The sequence below is a fragment of the Spodoptera frugiperda genome, chromosome 4 (assembly GCF_023101765.2).
Source record: "Spodoptera frugiperda isolate SF20-4 chromosome 4, AGI-APGP_CSIRO_Sfru_2.0, whole genome shotgun sequence".
Taxonomy (NCBI): domain Eukaryota; kingdom Metazoa; phylum Arthropoda; class Insecta; order Lepidoptera; family Noctuidae; genus Spodoptera; species Spodoptera frugiperda.
The window spans coordinates 1,880,645-1,901,958 of record NC_064215.1 but is presented as its reverse complement, the minus strand read 5'-3'; the positions used below and the strand labels follow the sequence as shown (position 1 = coordinate 1,901,958).

The 21,314-nt window shown below is 39.9% G+C and overlaps 1 protein-coding gene across 3 annotated transcripts; it reads right to left on the bottom strand.

Moving 5' to 3' along the window:
* Positions 1 to 665: 665 nt before the first annotated feature.
* LOC118272351 (alanine aminotransferase 2) lies at positions 666 to 21,214 on the bottom strand. 3 transcript variants are annotated; one of them, XM_035588776.2, is made up of 11 exons: positions 20,884 to 21,214; positions 20,214 to 20,500; positions 15,621 to 15,710; positions 13,505 to 13,599; positions 13,206 to 13,399; positions 5,785 to 5,987; positions 3,942 to 4,070; positions 3,072 to 3,278; positions 2,787 to 2,927; positions 2,595 to 2,709; positions 666 to 2,174 (listed from the first exon to the last, which is right to left on the bottom strand). In XM_035588776.2, the coding sequence occupies exons 2-11, from the start codon at positions 20,460 to 20,462 to the stop codon at positions 2,026 to 2,028; spliced, it is 1,572 nt and encodes a 523-aa protein (XP_035444669.1). In that variant the 5' UTR covers positions 20,463 to 20,500; positions 20,884 to 21,214; the 3' UTR covers positions 666 to 2,025. The 3 variants fall into 3 exon arrangements, with proteins under 3 accessions (XP_035444669.1, XP_035444670.1, XP_035444671.1); XM_035588777.2 differs by having other exon boundaries at positions 20,943 to 21,074; XM_035588778.2 differs by lacking the exon at positions 20,214 to 20,500 and having other exon boundaries at positions 20,884 to 21,066.
* Positions 21,215 to 21,314: the final 100 nt, after the last annotated feature.

Sequence of the window (21,314 nt, the reverse complement as noted above, 5' to 3'; positions counted from 1 at the left end):
TGGCTTATATTGAAGCAAGATGGCGTTGATTTGATTGGCGGTGATTATCTACACATTACACTGTACATTTACTAGGTATATTGTTGTTTTTAATCAGACACTTCGTTATTTATTGCATCGCACATCTCTGGTTTCTTATCGCACAAATCTTAACAGTCAGGTCATTCGCTTTACTTCGTAATGCTTGACGTGGCTAATGCAAGAATAGGGCGTGTTGTAGTTAACTACCTTGTTATTGTACAGAACGATCATCCAATGACTTCTCAAGCCTTGGTCGAGCCAAGGCTATCTTACTGACCAAAAATCGTTCCGACTTCTGCTTTGAGCCGGAACGTCGGTAACCCGTTAGGTAGTCCGTAGCTCCGGAATTGTGACACTAATGTGGTTGTTGCTTAATTCTTAACACATAAATATTTTTGATGTGTTAGGAAGATCCTTGAGAGGAAGAGGATCCTTTTAGATATTATAATTTTTCGATTTAGTAAAAATATGTTTAGTAATTGATAGCTTTTAAACCTCGAAGCTTTATGACTTGGTAACAGCAAACAGCAATGTAGACCTACCAGCAGTAACAAACTACACTGGCCCAGGTTAGCTTGTGTTACACTGATGACTACATTTACGTAGCAGACTAGTGCTCCATGGAATAAATTAAAACAAGGAAATGCTTTGCTTTACATTTTATTCGATTTCAAGTACGCAATAACAATCACTTAACTAGTATATTAACGAAATCACATTATTTGCATTAAACGCTTTATTTCCAAGATGGAATGACTCCAATAATTTTATTGCACCGATAGACCAGAATGTCGTACATTTCAGTAGCAGTTGGTAAAGGCAAGTTTCATTTTAAGAATAAAACGAATGTTACAATAAATCATATATAAATACACAATGAATAACAATAGTCGCTTAAAGTAACAAGTATAACTGAATAAAGTATAGCTATAGTCTTTGATTATTATTTTAATTGATTGCACACAAATTAATAACAAAAGTGAGTACCGCGGTAAAAAAAATACAAAAAAGAAATGTATTGTGCTTAAAATAATTAAATACAACGCAACGTCACGCCTTTTATCATCAGAGGTACACTTTACGGCACATAATGCCGCTATACAATGTACATCCACTTTTTACCATTTATTTTATAAGTCCCATGTGTGAGCCTATTACCATATACTGGGCACTATTCCAAACTCCGTGCTACTACTGAGAAATTTTCGGAAAACCGAAAATAGGTCAGCAATACTTTGCCCGACCTGGGAATCGAACCCGAGACCCCTTTACGGCAGTCGCACTTGCGACCACTCGACCAACGAGGCAGTCAGCAATAATTAAATACAATTGCATTAATAAAATAAAACTGCATAAAAATAGTAAATACAATAGTCTGGCACAGAAGGCGACCAGCCTGAGTCGAGGTGACGCGAGTGCGGACTAGTCTATGTATGGCACTGGGTCAACCCCCACTCAATGACAATCCTATTTTCAGGAAAACATTTCAAGTCTTAACATCGAGATACATAACTCAGGAGAACAATAATAAAGATATCAGCGTAATCTCAGAGTTAGCTTGCAAATATAGTAAGTAGTATTAAATCGCAAACTACTGGTATGTCGACTACGGCGCGACGTATACACAACTTGCATACATCATACACTTGCACACATCATACAAAGTTAATATTCACCTAGCAGGAACTAGTCCTACGATTGCACATACTGACACCTTTTTACATGTTTGAAGCTGCGAAATAGTAAGTATTTCTTTCACAATTAAAGTGACCATCTTACAATTTAATAAGACAATAGCTGCACTGTTCTAAAAGTTAAGCGATTTTTTATTTAGTGCTGTTAAATATGCAATTTTGAGCAAGCGAGGTGTCGCTACAGTAATGACGACGCCTATACATCATATAGTGCGAGTTACACATGTTTCTCTAGGAATATGTCGGTAGAGGTCCAGTTCGCAGCTACAAACAGTAGTTCAGTGGTGACTAGTGACTCGTATGCTGGTGTTTAGGAGTACTCCTTGGTGAACTTCTGGTGGAAGCCCCGGAACACGTCGAGCATGTCCTGCAGCTGCTGCGGCTGCGGCAGGATGGTGGTGCGGAAGTGGTACGTGCCGGGCCGCTGCCCGAACCCAGAGCCCGGGACCACGCAGATACCTGCCACGCAGACAAAACATCATACTTGTATAAAGCTGAACACTTGAGTTTTTGTGTAAAAGTGCTAATGCTCCAGAACATCACGCATTGAATAATTATTTTTGAGTTGGACAGTACAGAAGTTTATAGGCCATAAAACAACATGTTAGCTAATGGGAGTCAATTAGCGGGCGAAACCGGGAGTAGCTATAATTAAATAAAAGAGATGTTTCAGACCACTAGATTCTTGATTTAAATTATTTCTTATACAAAATTATGCATCTATACCTGATGAGATGTTATCACCGTGGGACTAAGCTTATCGCGGTAAGACTGAGTCTTACAAAATATTTATATTTGTATTAGGCTTGTTATTAGCATATTTGTTTCCATTCTGTTTCTCTTTCTGTGTTAGTCTGTAAGGTTTTTAAAATAACTGACCGGTTTCCTCGAGCAGTTTGAATGCGTAGAAGACGTCGGGCAGCTTCTTGGCAGCGGCCGCCGCCTCGATGGCCTTGGGGGACAACTGGATGCGGGGGAACGCGTACATCGCGCCCTGGACAAAGTCAGGAACATGTATAGTCAGGTACAGTACGCGACGCAAGTACTACGGGCGACTGGTAGAGCACCGACCTGCACGACGTTACAGGAGAAGCCATCCATAGTGTTGAATGTTGCGATCATCTGGGCTCGTTTCTTCAGGGAATCCAGTATGGCCGTCTTCTCCTTGTGCCAGAGCTCGTATGAAGGCTCGCCTGGCTTCGGGGGCTTCACCTGGATATAACATTTGAAACTTAACAGACTGTCTAATTGGAAGTGATGATGTGAAGGTATGAATTTTTTTGCATAATTGCTCAGTCAGTGTGGACTTAATATATCTCTGTTGAAATGTCGTGTATAGCAGTGTAGTGTACTCACGACGCAGTCGACGGCAGTCTGTCCGAGCGTGGTGGAGCAGAGCATGGCGGAGATGGCCTTGTAGAGATGGGCCTGTACCTCGGGGTCCAGGTTACAGAGCTCCATCCAGGCGCCCCTGAGTCCACACTCGCCCACGTACCCCTTACTGATGGACATGAACGACGCTAGCTCCACTTTGTTGTACGGGGCACCCATCTCCGTCATCACCTGCACATTCATTAATTTTATTATGTGTAAGTCATTAATAATCATTAAATATATTCTTAAATATATTATAATATATTCCCTAGCATTTGCATAGCTCATTTGTTGAAAACAACCATTTAAAATATTAAGCGCTCGTTTCACCACCTTCATACAAGTTCCCGATAAACTCATGTGGCAGATAGTGCATACTAATTACATTCTAATTCAAAATTATCTGATACACATCGGCTATCCACACATTCAGAAACAAGTCCTAAATAAAATTTCAACTGATTAAATAAGCAGGCAAATAATGAAAGAGTCATGAAAACATAATAAGTGTGACGAAACAATATACAGATGTCGCGACTTGGCCGTTTACGTCTACAAACTAATTACCGCAGGCGGCAGCCGTAGCGAACTATATTTTAGACCGCGACACTCATTTCCACATAGGTGACTACTATAATTGCTACTGCAAAATCTAACAATGGAACAATGATTTTTAAAGAAATTAAAATATGTATGAGCAGGTAGCACAGTACAGACATTACACTTCTATGTTTCAAGTCGCAAGTAGGACCTCCGTACTACAAAAGTAGTTCTGTACGGAGCATTCACTTTAAATTGTCGTTTATTAACTTTTTATCAAATTGTATAATGTGTGTGAAGAGTGCGACCCACCTTCTTGAAGGAGTAGAACTTGCTGTCCTTGTCGTACACGTTGTCCTGGTAGACCTCGTCGGCGAACACGAACAGACTGTGCTTCTGGGCGAACTTTATTATGTCCTCGATGTTACTGCGGGTCAGCACCTGACACATTCAGAGTCTTTCATGTTTTGCTCAACACTTTTAATAGCTAGCCCTAGCAGCCCATCCCAATGAAGAAAATACGCAATAAAATACATTCATTGAAAACAAAACACAATTTTTTTTGTATTTACATTGTTTATGTTTAGGTACTTTTCCCCTCCGATTTTTCTATTATTTAAACTCGTGATATCTTTTGAATGGAATATCCGAATCGAATCATTTAAAAGGTGATATGAAGGTATTGAAGTAGTCTTAAATAATGATGTATTTATTTTGATAACGATCAATACCTAGGTACGAATAAAGAGCCTTTTCTATCGGGAATTAATTTATTTTTTAATAAAGGACGCTTATTGTGTTGTTGTAACTATAAAAGATGGAGACTGTCGCGACAATTTTTATAAGTACATAGATAATGATGTGTCCTGAAACATTGTATATACATCATTTTGTTCTATCATTAATAGTTCTCGCAGCGCACGCGATTGAAGGAAGTTTTTTGTTACACCTTGGATAAGATTATTCCAGTTTTATTAAGCATCCCTATTTTGAAAATGAAACTATCCTATGTCCCTCGGGAATAGAGAAGCTTGCCAACGGTGAAAGATTTTTTAAAATCGGTCTAGTAGTTTCGGAACCTATTCATTCCAAACAAACAAATAAATCAAACCTTTCCTCTTTATAATATTTTTGTATAGATGAATATGTAAAGGTCGTTAAAACACGTTAATTTTCGTTCAACTTGAACTCTTATACATATGATAAAATAGTATGGAATCCATGACAAGATAACTTTTTCCTCGCGAAGATCGGATCAGAAAGTCATATAGCTAAGTAGCTCAATCCCAAGCAACAGTGGGCAGTGTGGCAGGCAGTACAGTGCGAGTAGTGTATAGTATAGCGCGGTGTAGTGTATAGTATAGCGCGGTGTAGTGTATAGTATGGCGCGGTGTAGTGTATAGTATAGCGCGGTGTAGTGTATAGTATGGCGCGGTGTAGTGTATAGTATGGCGCGGTGTAGTGTATAGTATAGCGCGGTGTAGTGTATAGTATGGCGCGGTGTAGTGTATAGTGTAGTGTACCTGTCCGGTGGGGTTGCCGGGGTTGATGACGACGATGGCCCGCACGGTATAGTATATAGTATGGCGTGGTATGGTGTACCTGTCCGGTGGGGTTGCCGGGGTTGATGACGACGATGGCCCGCACGGTATAGTATATAGTATGGCGTGGTATGGTGTACCTGTCCGGTGGGGTTGCCGGGGTTGATGACGACGATGGCCCGCACGGTATAGTATATAGTATGGCGTGGTATGGTGTACCTGTCCGGTGGGGTTGCCGGGGTTGATGACGACGATGGCCCGCACGGTATAGTATATAGTATGGCGTGGTATGGTGTACCTGTCCGGTGGGGTTGCCGGGGTTGATGACGACGATGGCCCGCACGGTATAGTATATAGTATGGCGTGGTATGGTGTACCTGTCCGGTGGGGTTGCCGGGGTTGATGACGACGATGGCCCGCACGGTATAGTATATAGTATGGCGTGGTATGGTGTACCTGTCCGGTGGGGTTGCCGGGGTTGATGACGACGATGGCCCGCACGGTATAGTATATAGTATGGCGTGGTATGGTGTACCTGTCCGGTGGGGTTGCCGGGGTTGATGACGACGATGGCCCGCACGGTATAGTATATAGTATGGCGTGGTATGGTGTACCTGTCCGGTGGGGTTGCCGGGGTTGATGACGACGATGGCCCGCACGGCGTGCGTCTTGCTGCCGTCGGTGAAGGCGCGCTCGAGTTCGTTGATGTCGAGCGCCCAGTTGTGGTCCTCGTCCAGGTAGTAGCCGACCTGCTCCAGCCCGTACTCCGCCAGCGACGCCGAGTACAGCGGGTACTGAGGGATCGGGATCAACACCGCTGCAAAATTCCATTCATTTCATTACTTTACATTAAAACTCTTTTATTAAGCATAGTGATTTATGTGGAATCGTCTGATTTTGTCCATCCATCTAGGAAACATTATTTCTCATGTCCATGATAAAGTTACAAAAATGCTATTGTCTAAATATTTAATTATTGAAACAGACGGCCATTTGCAAACATTTTTTTTTTATGTTAAATGGGCCGACGTTTGGCCGCTACCTCGCCTGATGGTAAGTGATGATGCGGCCTACGGTGGAGCACGTCTGCCCATAATCAACCTATTCACTCGGGCTTTGAAGACACCCAGGTTATTTAGTCATCATCCCATTACACCAAGTTCCAATGTACACATTTAACACTTTTATTAAAATTGTTACGGTAAGAGTGAATAATGGAAAATTATTAATAATTATGTATTATTATTAATAATTACCAAAACTCGAGGTTAAAGTGATAAATTAATCACAGTTGTCGGTTATTATTAATAATTTTACCCTAGTAGTGATAAATGTGGCCAAGATGTTATTTTTATTTCAATTTAAACGGCAATATATTGTACTTGCACAACAAATATTTGTTGAATTCTATGATAATACTTTAATTTGTTGCATTTATAGGTGCTACAGAAGATTTACAGGCAAACCAAATATGATTGTTGATTATGATTGCTATTAGGATTCGTTTTGATTTTGTTAATGAAAAAAATAATTATTGTTTAATTTAATTTTTGTTACAATTTTATGTACCACGAAAGACTTTCTTGCATAAGTTTTATTGTGCTTTTTTTGGCGAGGTGAGAGGGAGTGTCAGACTCTTACTGACTAAAAACCACCCCGTTCCTACTCCTGCTTTTCGATCCAGAGCCCCGGTAAACTCGCTAGATAGTCCGCAGCTCCCGATTAGGCGTCAGCCCTACTGGGCCCCATCTGTGGTGGTCTGATGGCTCCGCAGCTCTGACGGGCGGTCCTCGCAGTGATGACACCCGGGCGTTTCTTCCCGCCAATTAGAAACAGGAACCTACCCAAACTCCCATGTCCGGTAAGCACCTGCGTCAGGTGGTAGGTGAGGACGCCATGGTGCCTCTCTAGCTCCTCCTCAAACAGGGGACTTACCGCTGCAATGACAGCGAACCCAGATAAATGTGCCTTAATATTCTAGTTCAGAATATGTGATTTTTTTGTCCTTTCGTTTTAAAACAAGTACAAGTAACCTTGTTTGTGTGATCTCTAATTAATATAATCGTAAGACGGTGTTTAATATTATAAATAAATACCTGCTGGTCAAAAAACATTGGGTTTATATTTATTTTATTACTTACACCAATATGTGTCGTGAATTATTAATAATTACTACTAAAAGTAATAAATTTCGATCGATTATTCACATTTACCAAATCATGCGCTTATTATTAATAATTTTGTAAAATTATTAATAATTTTCAATTAATCAGATTTACCGTAACATATGCATATTATATAATTTACAGAGATATTCAAAGATATTTTTTTGGTTTAATATAATATACGGTCGATCTTTGATGTTGTGTACACAATGGTGTTGATCTTTCAAAAAGTTTTTTGTCTTGATAACTTGTCAAAATATCGAAATTTTGTCACTGACTGACTGGCTGAGAAATAATCAAAAGTTTAAGGCACTTCTAGCAGACATAGAAGCTTCAAACTTAGAATTCTATTAGTGTTTAGTACCTACATCAAGGAAAACTAATATTTCGTAAATTCGGTCCACTTTTCTGGATAAAATCAACTGCATCAATAATGCGATTTGTAATCCTATACAAATGTATGAGATTACAAAGTTCTTTTTTCAATTCAATGTTTAATGTAATAATAATACTGGGTGTAAGGAAAACGCTCTCGAAGCCAAAAGACTTTTGCTTTATTATACGAACACAGTTTAATAACAATAACCATTCACCAAATGGTTAATGTATTAGTGATTTAGTATTTTTCAAAACCGCAATGTACAGCGTACAGAATTTAAGGTAAACGACATCGCACGCGCGCGCAATTTTCATACCTACCGTACCGCCCGCACGATCCAGCGGCGCGGCGGGCGGTACGGTGAAACACGCGCCTATTCATCCAATACGTAGGTATAGGTTGAAGCGTATTGTTTACTGTAAAACACTTACCTAGCTAAATCCTTTGCGATCGAACAAGGTGGGGCTCGAATTGTGCCCCATTCATCTCGATGCAGAGGCGGGCTCGGCGATATGTTTCCGCATGAAGACGGGGCATCAAAGTTGGGTCTTCATTAGAATGCTCACGTAACTGATTGAATACGTCTATTAGTCTTTGCCGCATTTCATCCGCACTAGAACACTCGCGGTCGAACACTCTTTCCTTAACGTATCCCCACAAAAAAAGTCTAAGGGGGTTAGATCGGGCGAACGGGGTGGCCAAGCTTGTGGCCCTAGCCTGCCGATCAACCGGTCTTCCAACATCACCGAGAGACGCTCACGGACACTTCTCACTACGTGCGGCGGGGCACCATCGTGCTGGAACCATGTATTTCGGTACTCTGCCAGCGACAACGAATCTAAAAAGTTGTCCACATGTACGTTGATCAGTTCTAGATAACGTGCTCCATCGAGTCGCTGTGGCAAAAACACTGGTCCCAGTATTTGGCCGTTATAAATTCCCGCCCAAACGTTGACGGACCATCGGGTTTGGTGCCCAGTTTGTTGGCAGGCGTATGGGTTCGTCTGTGACCACACGTGAGCGTTCCTTCTATTCCACAGACCGTTCCTTGTGAATGTCGCCTCGTCCGTCCAGATGACATGCTCAATGAACCTACTCCGTTGCTGATGGTCCACTAGCCAGCGGCAATAATTAAGACGACGCTCACGGTCACCGGGAACCAACGCATGTACTTTATGTACCTTGTACGGGCGCATTCTCTCACGCCGTAACACTTTATGCACCAGCCAGTGAGAGACGACTGATCCATTACGCCGTCGCAGCAACTTAGCAGCGCTGCGTGTGCCTAGGCGTGGATTTCGACGGACGACCTCTAAAATACGCTCCTCCGATTGTACATCAGCAAGTCGCCCACCACCTGACGCAGCGGGAGCAATCGGGCGATTTTCTAGAACTCGTTGGAATGCTGCCGTTATTATACGAGTCAGAATCAGAGGGATGCCGCACGTTTGGATGTCTTTCCCGGTAAATCCTTAATGCAAGGGAAGCATTACCCCGGGCCTCGCCTAAACACATCAACATGTTGCCGTATTCACGAGCACTGTACACGTACGGTTGTGGCATTGTTAAACAACACGAACACAAACTTAACAACACGAACACAAACTTAACAATAACTAACAAGAAACTTAACAATAACTAAAAAGAAACTTAACAATTAACTAACAATAACAACAAAACTGTAATTTTATTCTAAAAACGTAACCGGAACAAAATTAGGCGCGTCTACGTAATTCGCAAGGAAATACTGACTTTAAAACTGTTGCACGGTTGCACAAGTACCAACAGTGTTGCCAGTTTATTTTTATGTAAATAATACTTAGACGAAATAAAAAAACAAAAAATACCTTGTTGCGAGGTCTTGATTTTTACCCCATGACCTACTACTGATGAACTTGAGAAAAACTATCTTAATAGTTACTTGATTCATAATAGTTTTTGCACACTTAAGAAATAAAGAAGAAACAAATGCAAATTTTAATACAAAAATTCAAATAAAAGTGGCAACATTGCTCGAACTTCCCCGAAAAGATCTACCCGGTGGCGGCGCGGTGTCGGCGCCATCTTCTTGTTCAAAGATCAATAAATTGCAGACACTCCTCTTGCTTCCTTTGTCTGCTACTGTTTTATTCGTCTTTAATTACGTTTCTCAGTTATTTTATCTTTAATAAATTAATTAATAAAGAATCAAACTAAATGCATGAACGTGTGAAGGCTTCTTAGTAGTGAAGCAAAACGGACTAAATTGATACCTACTATCGCTACCTAACGGTACTGGACGTTAGGGATAAAACTATCTCAGTGTCACTTATACGGCATGTTGGTATGTTACTTAAGGTAAGCAAAATGTTTTGATTTGTAGTTCGTTTAGAAAGATGATTTAATGATTACATAATAATTAAATGATTGAATGATGATTAAATAATAAATCAGAATAGTGAAGTTAAAAAAGCTTAAAAACAAAAAACGAACTTACGTAAAATAATAAAACAAAATGTTAGCAGTGTAGGCATAATGCATGTTTAATCATTATTGTCACTTCTGTTTTATTTTAGGCGCGTCGGCTTGGCGCTTGACGTTTGCGTATGTAGTAGTGTAGGGCTCGCCCACGCACACATAGTCTGTACCGCTGTGCCTACTACGTGCAACAAAGTATTGCGCGGTCGAGTTAGTTGACCCGTGGCTTCACAGCTGATTGAATTAATTTACATTGCGTTTTGAAAAATAATTACTGAATATGGTTTTTTTTATTGCGATTCTATTTCTTTGTATGTATCAAAGGCTAGTGACCTAAAAAAAACCGAAAAAAAAGTGTAAAAAATTGGTTTTTTTTTCGCGTTTTTTTTGGTGCCTTCGTATCAGTAATCACCAGCACTATCGCCTGTTTTTGTTTTCGGAAGCGTTTCCCTTACACCCAGTATATGTAGGTACATAAGTACTAAGACATACCATAACGCATCGTTATGCGTCATATTGGACTATCTACAAAAACAAGTGAGATACCATCAAAACATTCTGTAAAAACAGACCTAGTCTCGCACCTCAGTTGTTCTACCGTAAAAAGTTGTGAGATCCATGTACTACCAAGTCGGTTATTTTATTTAGTCTCTACTTTCCTTCCTTCTGATCTTCTGTCTTAAATTATTACATAGATAAGTAAATTGTTATCATATCAATATTACATTTATTTTACGTTTCAAATAAAATAGATTGACTTGGCCATCGCATCAAAACAAGTATACCTACTTGTGTATACATTCTCGTATTATTGTTTAGTCTATTGCATGATTACGTGCGATGACCAAGTCGATCTATGGATCTCACTACTTTTTACGGTACATATTAGGTATTTTTACTCAATATGACTTAGGAATCGGTCATAAGATCTTATTTACCTACACAACATGGCAACTGTCAAGAGTTGACTTCTTAGATTGTGCGAACTATAGTAAAAATTTTCGCAATCATCAAAATAATTTGTTATCAATGTTAGAACAATGACGAGTGTAGATAGACTACGGTAATCTCAAATATAGCATTATATTGTCGCATGTGGTGTGATTATATAACGGAGTGCAGCCCGCGACGGGCCACAAGGTCACGCGCCGCGCGGGCCGGGCGGTGCTACACTACTACACGCGCCACGTAGCACACATATTACAGAAGGAAAGCCTTCGCAGGCCAGGCTCAACAGAAATGTGTTGACAGTCAAACATCTAAACCAAGTGAAAGAAAACTGCATAATAATGGCTGCTGCATTAATTTATTGTAGTATCCTCATCATTTGTCTCACTATACTAAACCCTCTTCAAATGGAACGAGAAGTGGACAAAGTGCAGTGTATGAAAGAGATGGACAACTTTGCCAGTCGCACTGCCTTTTAACAAAGGTAATCGATATGAATTACTTTAACCTTGAATGAATGTTATTTGCGACCCATTCCGATGTAGAACGCACGTTAGTTCTAATGTTAATATGTAAGGCATGGAACGAGAGGCACTAGTCTAATACTGGGACCTACGTCACCACACTGCAGTACTGCGACAACGTATTACACTCTAATGTGCATGACATGACTTGACCAGCCCGTGAGAGTTCACGGCTGGACTATGGACGTCCGCTACAAGAGCAATATTTCCCATAATGTTCCCGCTTGGCAGGCCAGTTGGAGATCTTAATACCTATTACATGAGATGCCTGCAATGACACACACAACTGCTGAAAACAGGACGTGAGTGCTAAGTGCACCCTCCTTTACGTAATCCTTGATATTATTTCGGATAGCATTAACGGTATTATGTTGACGTCCAGTACAGCCGGCCCGGTACGCGCGATACCTGCGCCAAACACGTTTCGTTCAATCTCAGCGAGTTGACCTTGCCTTCGTCCTCTTGTTGTCGTTTCGCGCGCGCGGAATAATTTGTCATTACTTACGTCGTGAAATCTTTATAATTACCTACACTATATAGCCTAGTTTACTGCATAATAATATATGTAGGTATAAATTGAACAGATTTTTGATAGATCCAACTTTAAAATACTCATCTCTTTGGCTGTACTTGTCATGACAGTCTACATTTATGTTATGTTCGACATGCTTTCAAAGTCTGGTTTTCCAAGTTTACAATACTGGCCTTATTGCCTATTGGAAAGAGAAAAGTGTTAGGTAACGTGGATTTAATTAGTTTCTTGCAGTATTGTATTACGGTGCCAAGTAGTTTATTTTTTTTAAGAGTTTCTCCTGTGTTACAAACATACAAGTTCACATACACATGACACCCAGACCCGGAACAAAAATATGTGGATCACACAGTTGTTCCGTGCGGAAATCGAACCCGTTACACTTTGCACGGCAGCCAGTTGCCTAGCCACCGCGCCACCCGTGCAGTCAGTCTCTAATTGTAAACTTTCCATAGAAGTACACAATAAAGACAGTACAAAGAGAATGATTAGCGATGAAGTGTACCTACCTAGTTACTATCGCCACGCGCTCGCTATCGGTGCGCTGGTGCCGACCATTAAAAACGTCAACTAATTAAGATTACATAAGTGCAATGTTAATGAACTGATATCAATACAGATCGACAGATAAATCACGATCCACTAGAAACGTGCGCACACGCAACAGATGCAATCTGCCTTCATAAATTACCTACTTACTTATCGATTACTGGACTTATTGTAACCTCAATGAAAAGTGAGGGATGACGACGTTTTACACTGCCCCACAAGCATTTGCTGCAATACTTGCAAACACCCAGCCACGGTGTTCCGTTGTGTACAATCAGCGCACTGAATAATTATAGTACCTACCTAGTCACTACGCAATATGCATGTTACCGCAGGAATAGTTGCATAATACACAACTCAGGTAGGTAGGTACTAATGTTAGTGCAGTCGGCCCGCTGCCTAACCTTGCTGTGTATTGACCGACCTTGCTATTTAATACTGGCTTGGCTCTACAAGCACTAGGAGTGTGACGGTAACTAACCGGTGTCCTTGCCGTCGATCTTGTGGTTGCAGAGCAGCTGCAGGCAGTTCTTGATCCCGCCGGACGCGCCGCCCGACAGGCAGATGTCCTGCCAGTTGGCCTTGTGGCCGTCGCGCTGCTCGATGTACTCCGCCACGTGGCGCCGGATCAGCTCGATGCCGTGCGACATCGTGTACGCGCCCACTGACTGGCCACTGTAATAGTGAATTATAACCGTTACCCATGTGCTGCCTAGTTGGTACGGTCAGTAAAAGCCTAGGTATCGGCATACATATAAGTAGTTGGTAGAAAACACTAACGCGCAAGCAGCCAGTATCCCTTTGGCCCTCTCTTTCACGTCCGATGGGTACAGGTCGCACTCCAGCAGGGTTGGATCCGACACGCAAGCGACGACCTGTGCACAGAAAAGTTTCAATGAACGATAGTCGATCGATATCCATATTATTATTATGTACCTTCTATCTAGGTACCAAATCCTGAAAATCCTAAAGGTGGCAAGGGCAGCACATTGTAGTCATGTACATATTATGTAGGCAAGTGTTGAAACTGCTAAAACATAACAATGGCTACTATTATAGCTAGAGAAACTTGTCGTCGGTCATCTACTGGACTCAATGGAATATTTCTGGCATAATGGCGACTTGTATCAAAAGTCATTCACATTTACAGGATTCGATTATCTAAAAGGCGAGCGCATTATCAATGACCTGAACGGTATTACTTGTAATGTATATTTGTTTACTATTTTATACAATCATCATTAGCAGTCACTACTACGCACTACGCATCTAGCATGCTACGTATTTACCCATTCGTTATCGGCTGACCAAGCGTGTTGATGTAATAATCAATAATTCAACTATAACCTGTCTACTTTGAAAGTTCTTTGCATGGCATAGGAATAAATATCAAACTAATGTAGTCTGGCGTGTAATCAGCCGTATGGCTATTGACACCGGGTCATTTACGTCCTCCTCAATGATAAACTACTTATTTATATATTTCCCAATATAATGTGAGTAAGCATTGATGTTACAATCTCCCAATCGAATTCCAACTAATGTTGATGGCACAACCATATGTAGGTGTTACCTGGCTGGTTACTTATCTATTTAGGTCGGTATTTTTTTGAAAGAGCAACCTCCATACCTACCCAGTTTAGTACCTACATGAAACTTTTCCACTGATTAGGTACCGTAAAACATGGCAACTTTACCATATTTTCGAACAAAAAACGAAATATATTTTTAACCATAAGACGCATAGAAACCAAAACTATATATTTATAATTGTAGTACAACTGGCTCACTTTACCGTAATCGTCATTATATACAAACACTTATTTTAGCCGTAGTAAAGAAAAAACAACATGGGTAAAGATACCAATTTTTTGGCAACTTTACCTACGCGCCGTATTCATCGTGTATTGCATATTAAAGAGTTGTTGAGGTAAAGAGGGCTTCATCTAGGACTACTTCGTATTAAAATGCAAACAATATGAGGAAATCTATAAAGATAACGGCTACACGGACAGTAGGTGAAGTTGCCACGGGTTTTTATGGTAATTTACATACAAATAATTTGTTACGCTCGGGGTTGTCAAAAAAGGAGATTTTTTTTTATGACATGCACATTTAGAAAAAAAATTAATAAACCTTAAACCTAAAGTAAAAAAAAAAACGCACAGATTTCTAACATAAATATTGTTCCCTTTTAAACTAAATTAAGTTCTAAAACTTTAAGTATTTATATTTAAAATTGTAAAAAAAGGCTACAAAATAATGTTTAATCTTTTGACTTTTTTATTTTTGACTTCACTATCTCCATAGAATTTAATTTAACATCACTTCCGTATAACTTTTATATTGTCTAGCTCCGAGTTTTCTGCAGTTTTGTTTCATGGGAGCCAAAATGGCTCCCATGAAATGGCTCTAAAACAAAAGGTATTATTAAATACATTATAACGTATCATCCAGGATATTCACTATTATGCTGTGAAATCACTCACCTGTGACAAATAATTAAGGCTCTGTAAGCACAATTTAGCAACAACTAACTTTTAACACATTTTCCCGCACTACATTGTGACGTCGGTTACTGGCATAATAGCAGTCTTGCGTCTACGCAAAATATGGTAAATATTTCCTTTTAATGTCTAAAAAATACTACTATAACAAAACAGAATTCTAGTGGGTAGATTTTTAGATAAATGAGTTTATACCGAATACCTATAGTATGGTAAAGTTGCCAAGGGTTTGGTAAAGTTGCCATAGTTTACCGGTACTCATGTTATCATGATCAGTTCGCTTGTCATTTATTTTAAAACTAGCTCTACTCTCGACGAGGTACAACTCGTTAATTAATTTGACGCGGTATGTTTTGCTGGCCTTGACAAGTCGCGGCAGATGTCCTTACCTGTCTGATGAAGGTGATGGGTTTCTGTCCCATGGCGTGAGCATCTCCGATGTTAGCTTTGATCACTCGCTTGAACGGTTTCTGTGCTCCCTGCCGACAAACAATAACCACAATAAAATTGTAAATCAATGTCAGTTCAATAACATCTTGCAATGGACGACTACCTAACCTACCTAGATTACCTAAACGCCTAAAGATCGCCAATGTATGCTTCTGTTACTAGGCATGGATTATGCAATTTTTGATTTGTATTCTATTGATAGCAAGCGTCGTTGTTGATAAAAGTAAGAATGACGTAAAACGCAATTGTATCTTGCAGAAGACACAGTCGGTAGTACTGTTGTATTGTAAATTGGACAGAGTACGCGCCCCAATAGTTACTTTGATGGAACTTTAAATATTGAAAACAAATTAGTCTTTGATCTTAAAGATTAATTTTTATTCTTACAAGTAAAAGTTGAGTTACACATGTATTATTACTTTGACTCCTTATTGTGAATAATATCCAGATAAAGTGATTAATTTATTACATTGTCTAGTGAATTTGGCATTTATATACGATTATTCATAATGACCAGTCATTATGAATAATTGCTTTTTAATCACTCTGACTGTAACAGTTACACCTATAGCTATTATATTATTATTACCTTAATTGATATAACACATAGAACCTTTAAACTGGGATGGTTACGAACATAATTTGTAAAAAATAACTTGTCAGAAGTTAGCAGGGCCCTGACTTTTTTGAATGACCAAATAGACCAAAGAAAACCAATGACTTCTCCCGCCTTCGGTGAGGCGAGACAGAATGTCAGACTCTTACTGACTAAGAAACACTCCATTCCTTTTCCTGCTTTAAGCCGGAGCCCCGGTAACCTGTTACATTGTCCACAGCTCCGGATCGGGCATCAGCCCTTCTGACGGCTCTTTGATACACGATCTGAACGCGGTGGTAAGCTGCGGGTAACTCGCACTTACAGTGGCCGGAGATCGTCACGCGATCCCCGACGCCCGGATTGTCTTCTGTGGCCGCTGGGGCGTGATGAGGATCGTTCCCGGCGACGGACGCCGCGCCGTCTCCTCTTTGCCGTTTGCGTTTTCTTCCACTGAATCCGAAACAGGTAACTATCAACCGAAACTTTCGTGTCCGGTAAGTACCTGAGTCAGGTGGTAGCTGAGGACGCCGTGGCGCCTCTCAAGCTATTTTTCAAAGAGGAGACTTACCGCTGCTATAACAGCGAGCCCGAGCAGGGCCCTGACCTAAGAAACAGTTCTCAGTAACACAGTGGCACAGTGTGCTAGTGCCGCAGGTATATGTTACAAATACCCGCCGCACTGTGACCACAATCGTTTCACACTCGGTTAACTAGCTACTGCCAGACCGGCAGCTACCGTAACATAAGAACATACCGAGATGATAGCCAGTGATGGCGCTTTGACGTGATTGAGTAACAATCATTCATACAAACTTTCTGAGCATTTAGTAGCAATAATTAATAGGACTTATTTTTCCGGATGTAATCACAGTAAGGAACGCCCGAGGGACACGGTGGCGGTGTGCCCTGCATGGGCTGAGCACCGACGTGCCCTCAAGGATGTGGTCGGCGATGGCGACCTCTCGCGTCCGGCATTGGTTCAGGCCATGGTACGGAGCGAAGGGGGACAGGGATGCCGTCTCCTCCTTCTGCGAAGCAGTCATGGTAGTTAAGGAGGAGGCGGGGCGTGTGAGGGAACGAACCTCCTCACGCCTCAGCTGTGTGACAGACACTCCGGGCGTCGGGGATCGCGCGACGATCTCTCAGTAACCACCGCCCAACCAGAACCAAACCCGTACGGCGCGTCGCATTTCGTGCGTACGGCGCGTCGCGTTCCGCGTACGTCTCAAAGAGCCGTCAGATCACCATAGACCAGTAGGGTAAATGCCTGATCCAGAGCTGCGGACTACCTAGAGGGTTTACCGGGGCTCCAGCTCGAAAAGCAAGAATAGGAACTGTCTATAGTCAGTAAGAGGCCCTCTCGCCTCGCCCAAGGCGGGAGAAACCTAGGATAATTTTCCCCCCTCAAAAAAAAAAGTCCAGGATCCCCTGCTCACTCTCGTCCACTGTTATTTACTGTTTACTGACTATTATATATTTTATTTTTGTAAATATTAGCCAATGTGAACTAACTATTCAAACTAACTATAATGTTTTCAATACAACACTGCTATTCTCATAAAAAAACCGTTCGATTTTCCCCCCACTCACTCTACCTAATATTCCACATAGCGGCCACCTAGGTTGGTACCTACCGACTGGCGTATACTTGCATTATTAATGTCATGAGGTGGCGCAGTGTGGTGCTATCGACGGGCATGCTATCACAGAGGTACAGTATTATGTGTATTGTTTCGAACCTGCTGCAGTTCTAAATACCCAGTTGTTCTACACAGTTGGATTTACTTAATGTATCTAGAGTCCTGACTGCTAATTATTAAAACTCTATTTAGGTAAAGAAGTAGATTACTATTGTAAAATTACATACATAACTAACTAGGTAAATATACCTCAGTTTGTTATCAACTGTAATTAGTTAATGTCAAGAGAATCATTATAGTTACAATGTGTAAATTTGTTCAGTTAGATACCATTCTGATTGTTCGAACATGAGGTTTTATTTGTGGGTAAATACATTATACATAAAACTATGTACATGATAATGTCGCTGGTACATCTTTATTGTAGGTATATCAAATCTGTCTGCTTCACAGTTACTGCAGCCTTTTGACTGCAGACTAGTTCTTAAACTTTGTCTTTCTTTAAAGTAAATGGTCTCTGCAAAACATAGTTCACATACACATCACCCAGACCCGAGCACAAAATTAATACATCATCACCAATCAATAGCTGGTACTTGAATTAAAATACAACAGAAAATACATTGTCTCTCGTGGATCTCTGTTCCGCAACACTACAACTGTTTAGGTTATGATACCGAATAAATTATGACTTATAAATAATCATTTATAGATATCTGTGTTAGTAATAAAGAAACTCCACAATTATTTCAGTAACTAACTAACTATATTTACTATTACTATCAAAAAATTGTGTTGGAATTGGAATAAAGAATAACTATTTTTAACACACTTTTATCTTTAGAGGTACCAATATGCCTCGATTCAATTGAGATGAGTTAAGTGAATATTTACTAATAGACCGCCCATAACTTTCTACTTAGTACCTACTTACCACAAAAATACTGAGATTTTTAGACATAATAATTGTAGGTGAGTGGTTCTATTGCTCAAAGCTAGGTAGTAGGCAGTCCGGAGCTGCAGACTACTTAGCGAGTCTACCGGGGCTCCGGCTCGAAAACCAGGAGTAGGAATGGGGTGGTTTTTAGTCAGTAAGAGTCTGACTCCCTCTCACTTTGCCCAAGGTGGAAGAAGTCATTGGATGATTACTCGTAGTAGGCAGTACTCCTAATTACTGCTTAAAGTTTACATGTAAAAAGTAACCAGAACATTTGGCTACAATGGTATAGCTATGCTATGTAAGAATAATACTTCAAATGGAGCCAGTCCAAGAGGACAGCTGTTTGAATATTTCTTTTTTTTAATATTTAGAAGCCTGTAGAATTTGTAATTGAAAGCAGAACTATTTTTCACAGTGTGATTTATGAGGAACACCTGTCCCTAGGTATGCATACATATATTTTCCTAGTGTAGGATAAGAGACACTATCACAGTTGAATTGAAGCATATTATTCTATATATACTAATAGACCCTCAAGGATGTCAGTTGACCATGACTTTATTTTTCTAAACAGCAAGAAGAAAGAAAGTAACTGTATGTTCCTGTGTTTCATGTAAATACTACATTTGATATTTACAATATTACTCTTAGAGATGACTGATTATAACCTCAATTATATGAAGCAACAAGACATGTTATAAGTGGTAACAGGAGATTTAAGTACCAATGTAAAAGGTTGTTTACTAAGTTATTTTTGTGTAAAGAGCTATATTTTATATAATTAACTAACTCAAATAAAATAAGACAAAAGTATGTTTGCATGTAGGTAGGTTAAAATAAATTCTAAATTCATGTAAGCAAGATATTTACTGGGGAGGTCATTACAAAATATTGAATCATAACAAATACCTATTTATGTTAAAGTAATGACCACAAAGGAAGTCATACTGTGTATAATAATATTATGTTGTGATGATACACTGGAGTGACACACATTAATTGTTTACAACATACCACTGGCAATTAGCAATACTCAGGAAATTTCTCAATGACATGAAACCTACTGCCTGGAACTGCCTAATATGAGCACAATTTATATATTAATATTATCATACAAATACATATAAACTAAGGGACAGAGCCATGAGACTTTCACTTTAGGTAACAATTAATCAATACTTAGGTGAGTAGGTACCTAATTATCAACAATCTATGGAGGGGTCTGTTAAAGATGCTGAAACTTACATTTAGGACCTAGTACGCTTGCTTGAACAATAAATCAAAAGAAATTAATGTATGAATATTGTCATTAGGTACTTTACGACTTAATAAACAAAAAATATACAGAACATACCTTCTCAATCTCCTTTTCTAATTCAGCGGCGCGTATGACTAGAGGTCCACGTACGGCATATTGTAATTTTTTAACGTGTGGGTTCATAGTTTCCAAAGTAAGAGCTTTTTTCTGGTCGCTCGCCATGGTTCTAATGCTAGTATGATTTCCTTGTGACTGTAGAACCGTTCCGCTTAACTCTGTCCGCACAGCTGCTCCGGACACGGACAACACGCGACTAGCGCGGCTTATCAACTTTATCTGCGACATGGTCGGCAATCAATCGGACTACTCTTACGTCACTGGTTCTGCGCACCGCAAAAATAGAGTACACAAATTAATTTCTACCTAAATCTTTAAAAATCAAAAGGTTTACAACTCACAAACACAAATGAACACTGATCACTGGGAGATATTATTTATCGCTCTTTTGCCGAGGACCGAGGAATCAATCGATACGTGCTCTCGACGACAATTTATTATAAACAAAGATCACAGTCGTGTTGCTGTTGTGAGTTCCACTGAACTGCAAATTCAATACTATTGAAGTCGTTCATATATAATACGTGTCGAAAGACTTTATTTGATGACCCCCCCTGCGGGTTATCTTTAATCATTTGGCGTTATCTGATAATAATACAGTAAAATAAAATTGAGATTACTACTATAAATTTATAATTCTCGTAATTACCTAGGTTATATTCACAGAAAACAAAAATACACTAATATTGTAAAAAATTAGGTAATCACCGGCACTGTTACGTAAAGAATTTCAATTCAATCTAACAGTATATACATAATTACGCTCATGCTACAAATAGGTATTTATGACATGATAATAATAGTAAACAAAAAAAGATTCGTCGTCTACCCGTCCCAAGTACAGTAGTGTTATCAGCCTTAATTTTTTTTACATATTTCATTTTCTTTTTATATACGACTTCTGTAAGTATCCTATTAATATTAATAAAATAATGATTTCCGTTCGTTGGAAATATTACTAGGTTATACGCGTTTGTTTATAGATATAAATTACTAAATTTGTCTATGCTGTCGCTGTCTCGTGTGTAAACCATAGACTGCGCATGGAGAAAAAAAGAAACGTCATCCTGTGGCGGCAAA

What these genes read in the sequence shown, in the direction of transcription:
- LOC118272351 (XM_035588776.2), bottom strand. Translation starts at nt 20,462, where the DNA reads ATGTCGCAGATAAAGTTGATAAGCCGCGCTAGTCGCGTGTTGTCCGTG. An exon ending in GGGATACTGGCTGCTTGCGC is followed by an intron (nt 13,400 to 13,504) that starts GTTAGTGTTTTC and finishes TCACTATTACAG; the next exon opens with TGGCCAGTCAGTGGGCGCGT. An exon ending in AGACTGCCGTCGACTGCGTC is followed by an intron (nt 2,928 to 3,071) that starts GTGAGTACACTA and finishes TGTTATATCCAG; the next exon opens with GTGAAGCCCCCGAAGCCAGG.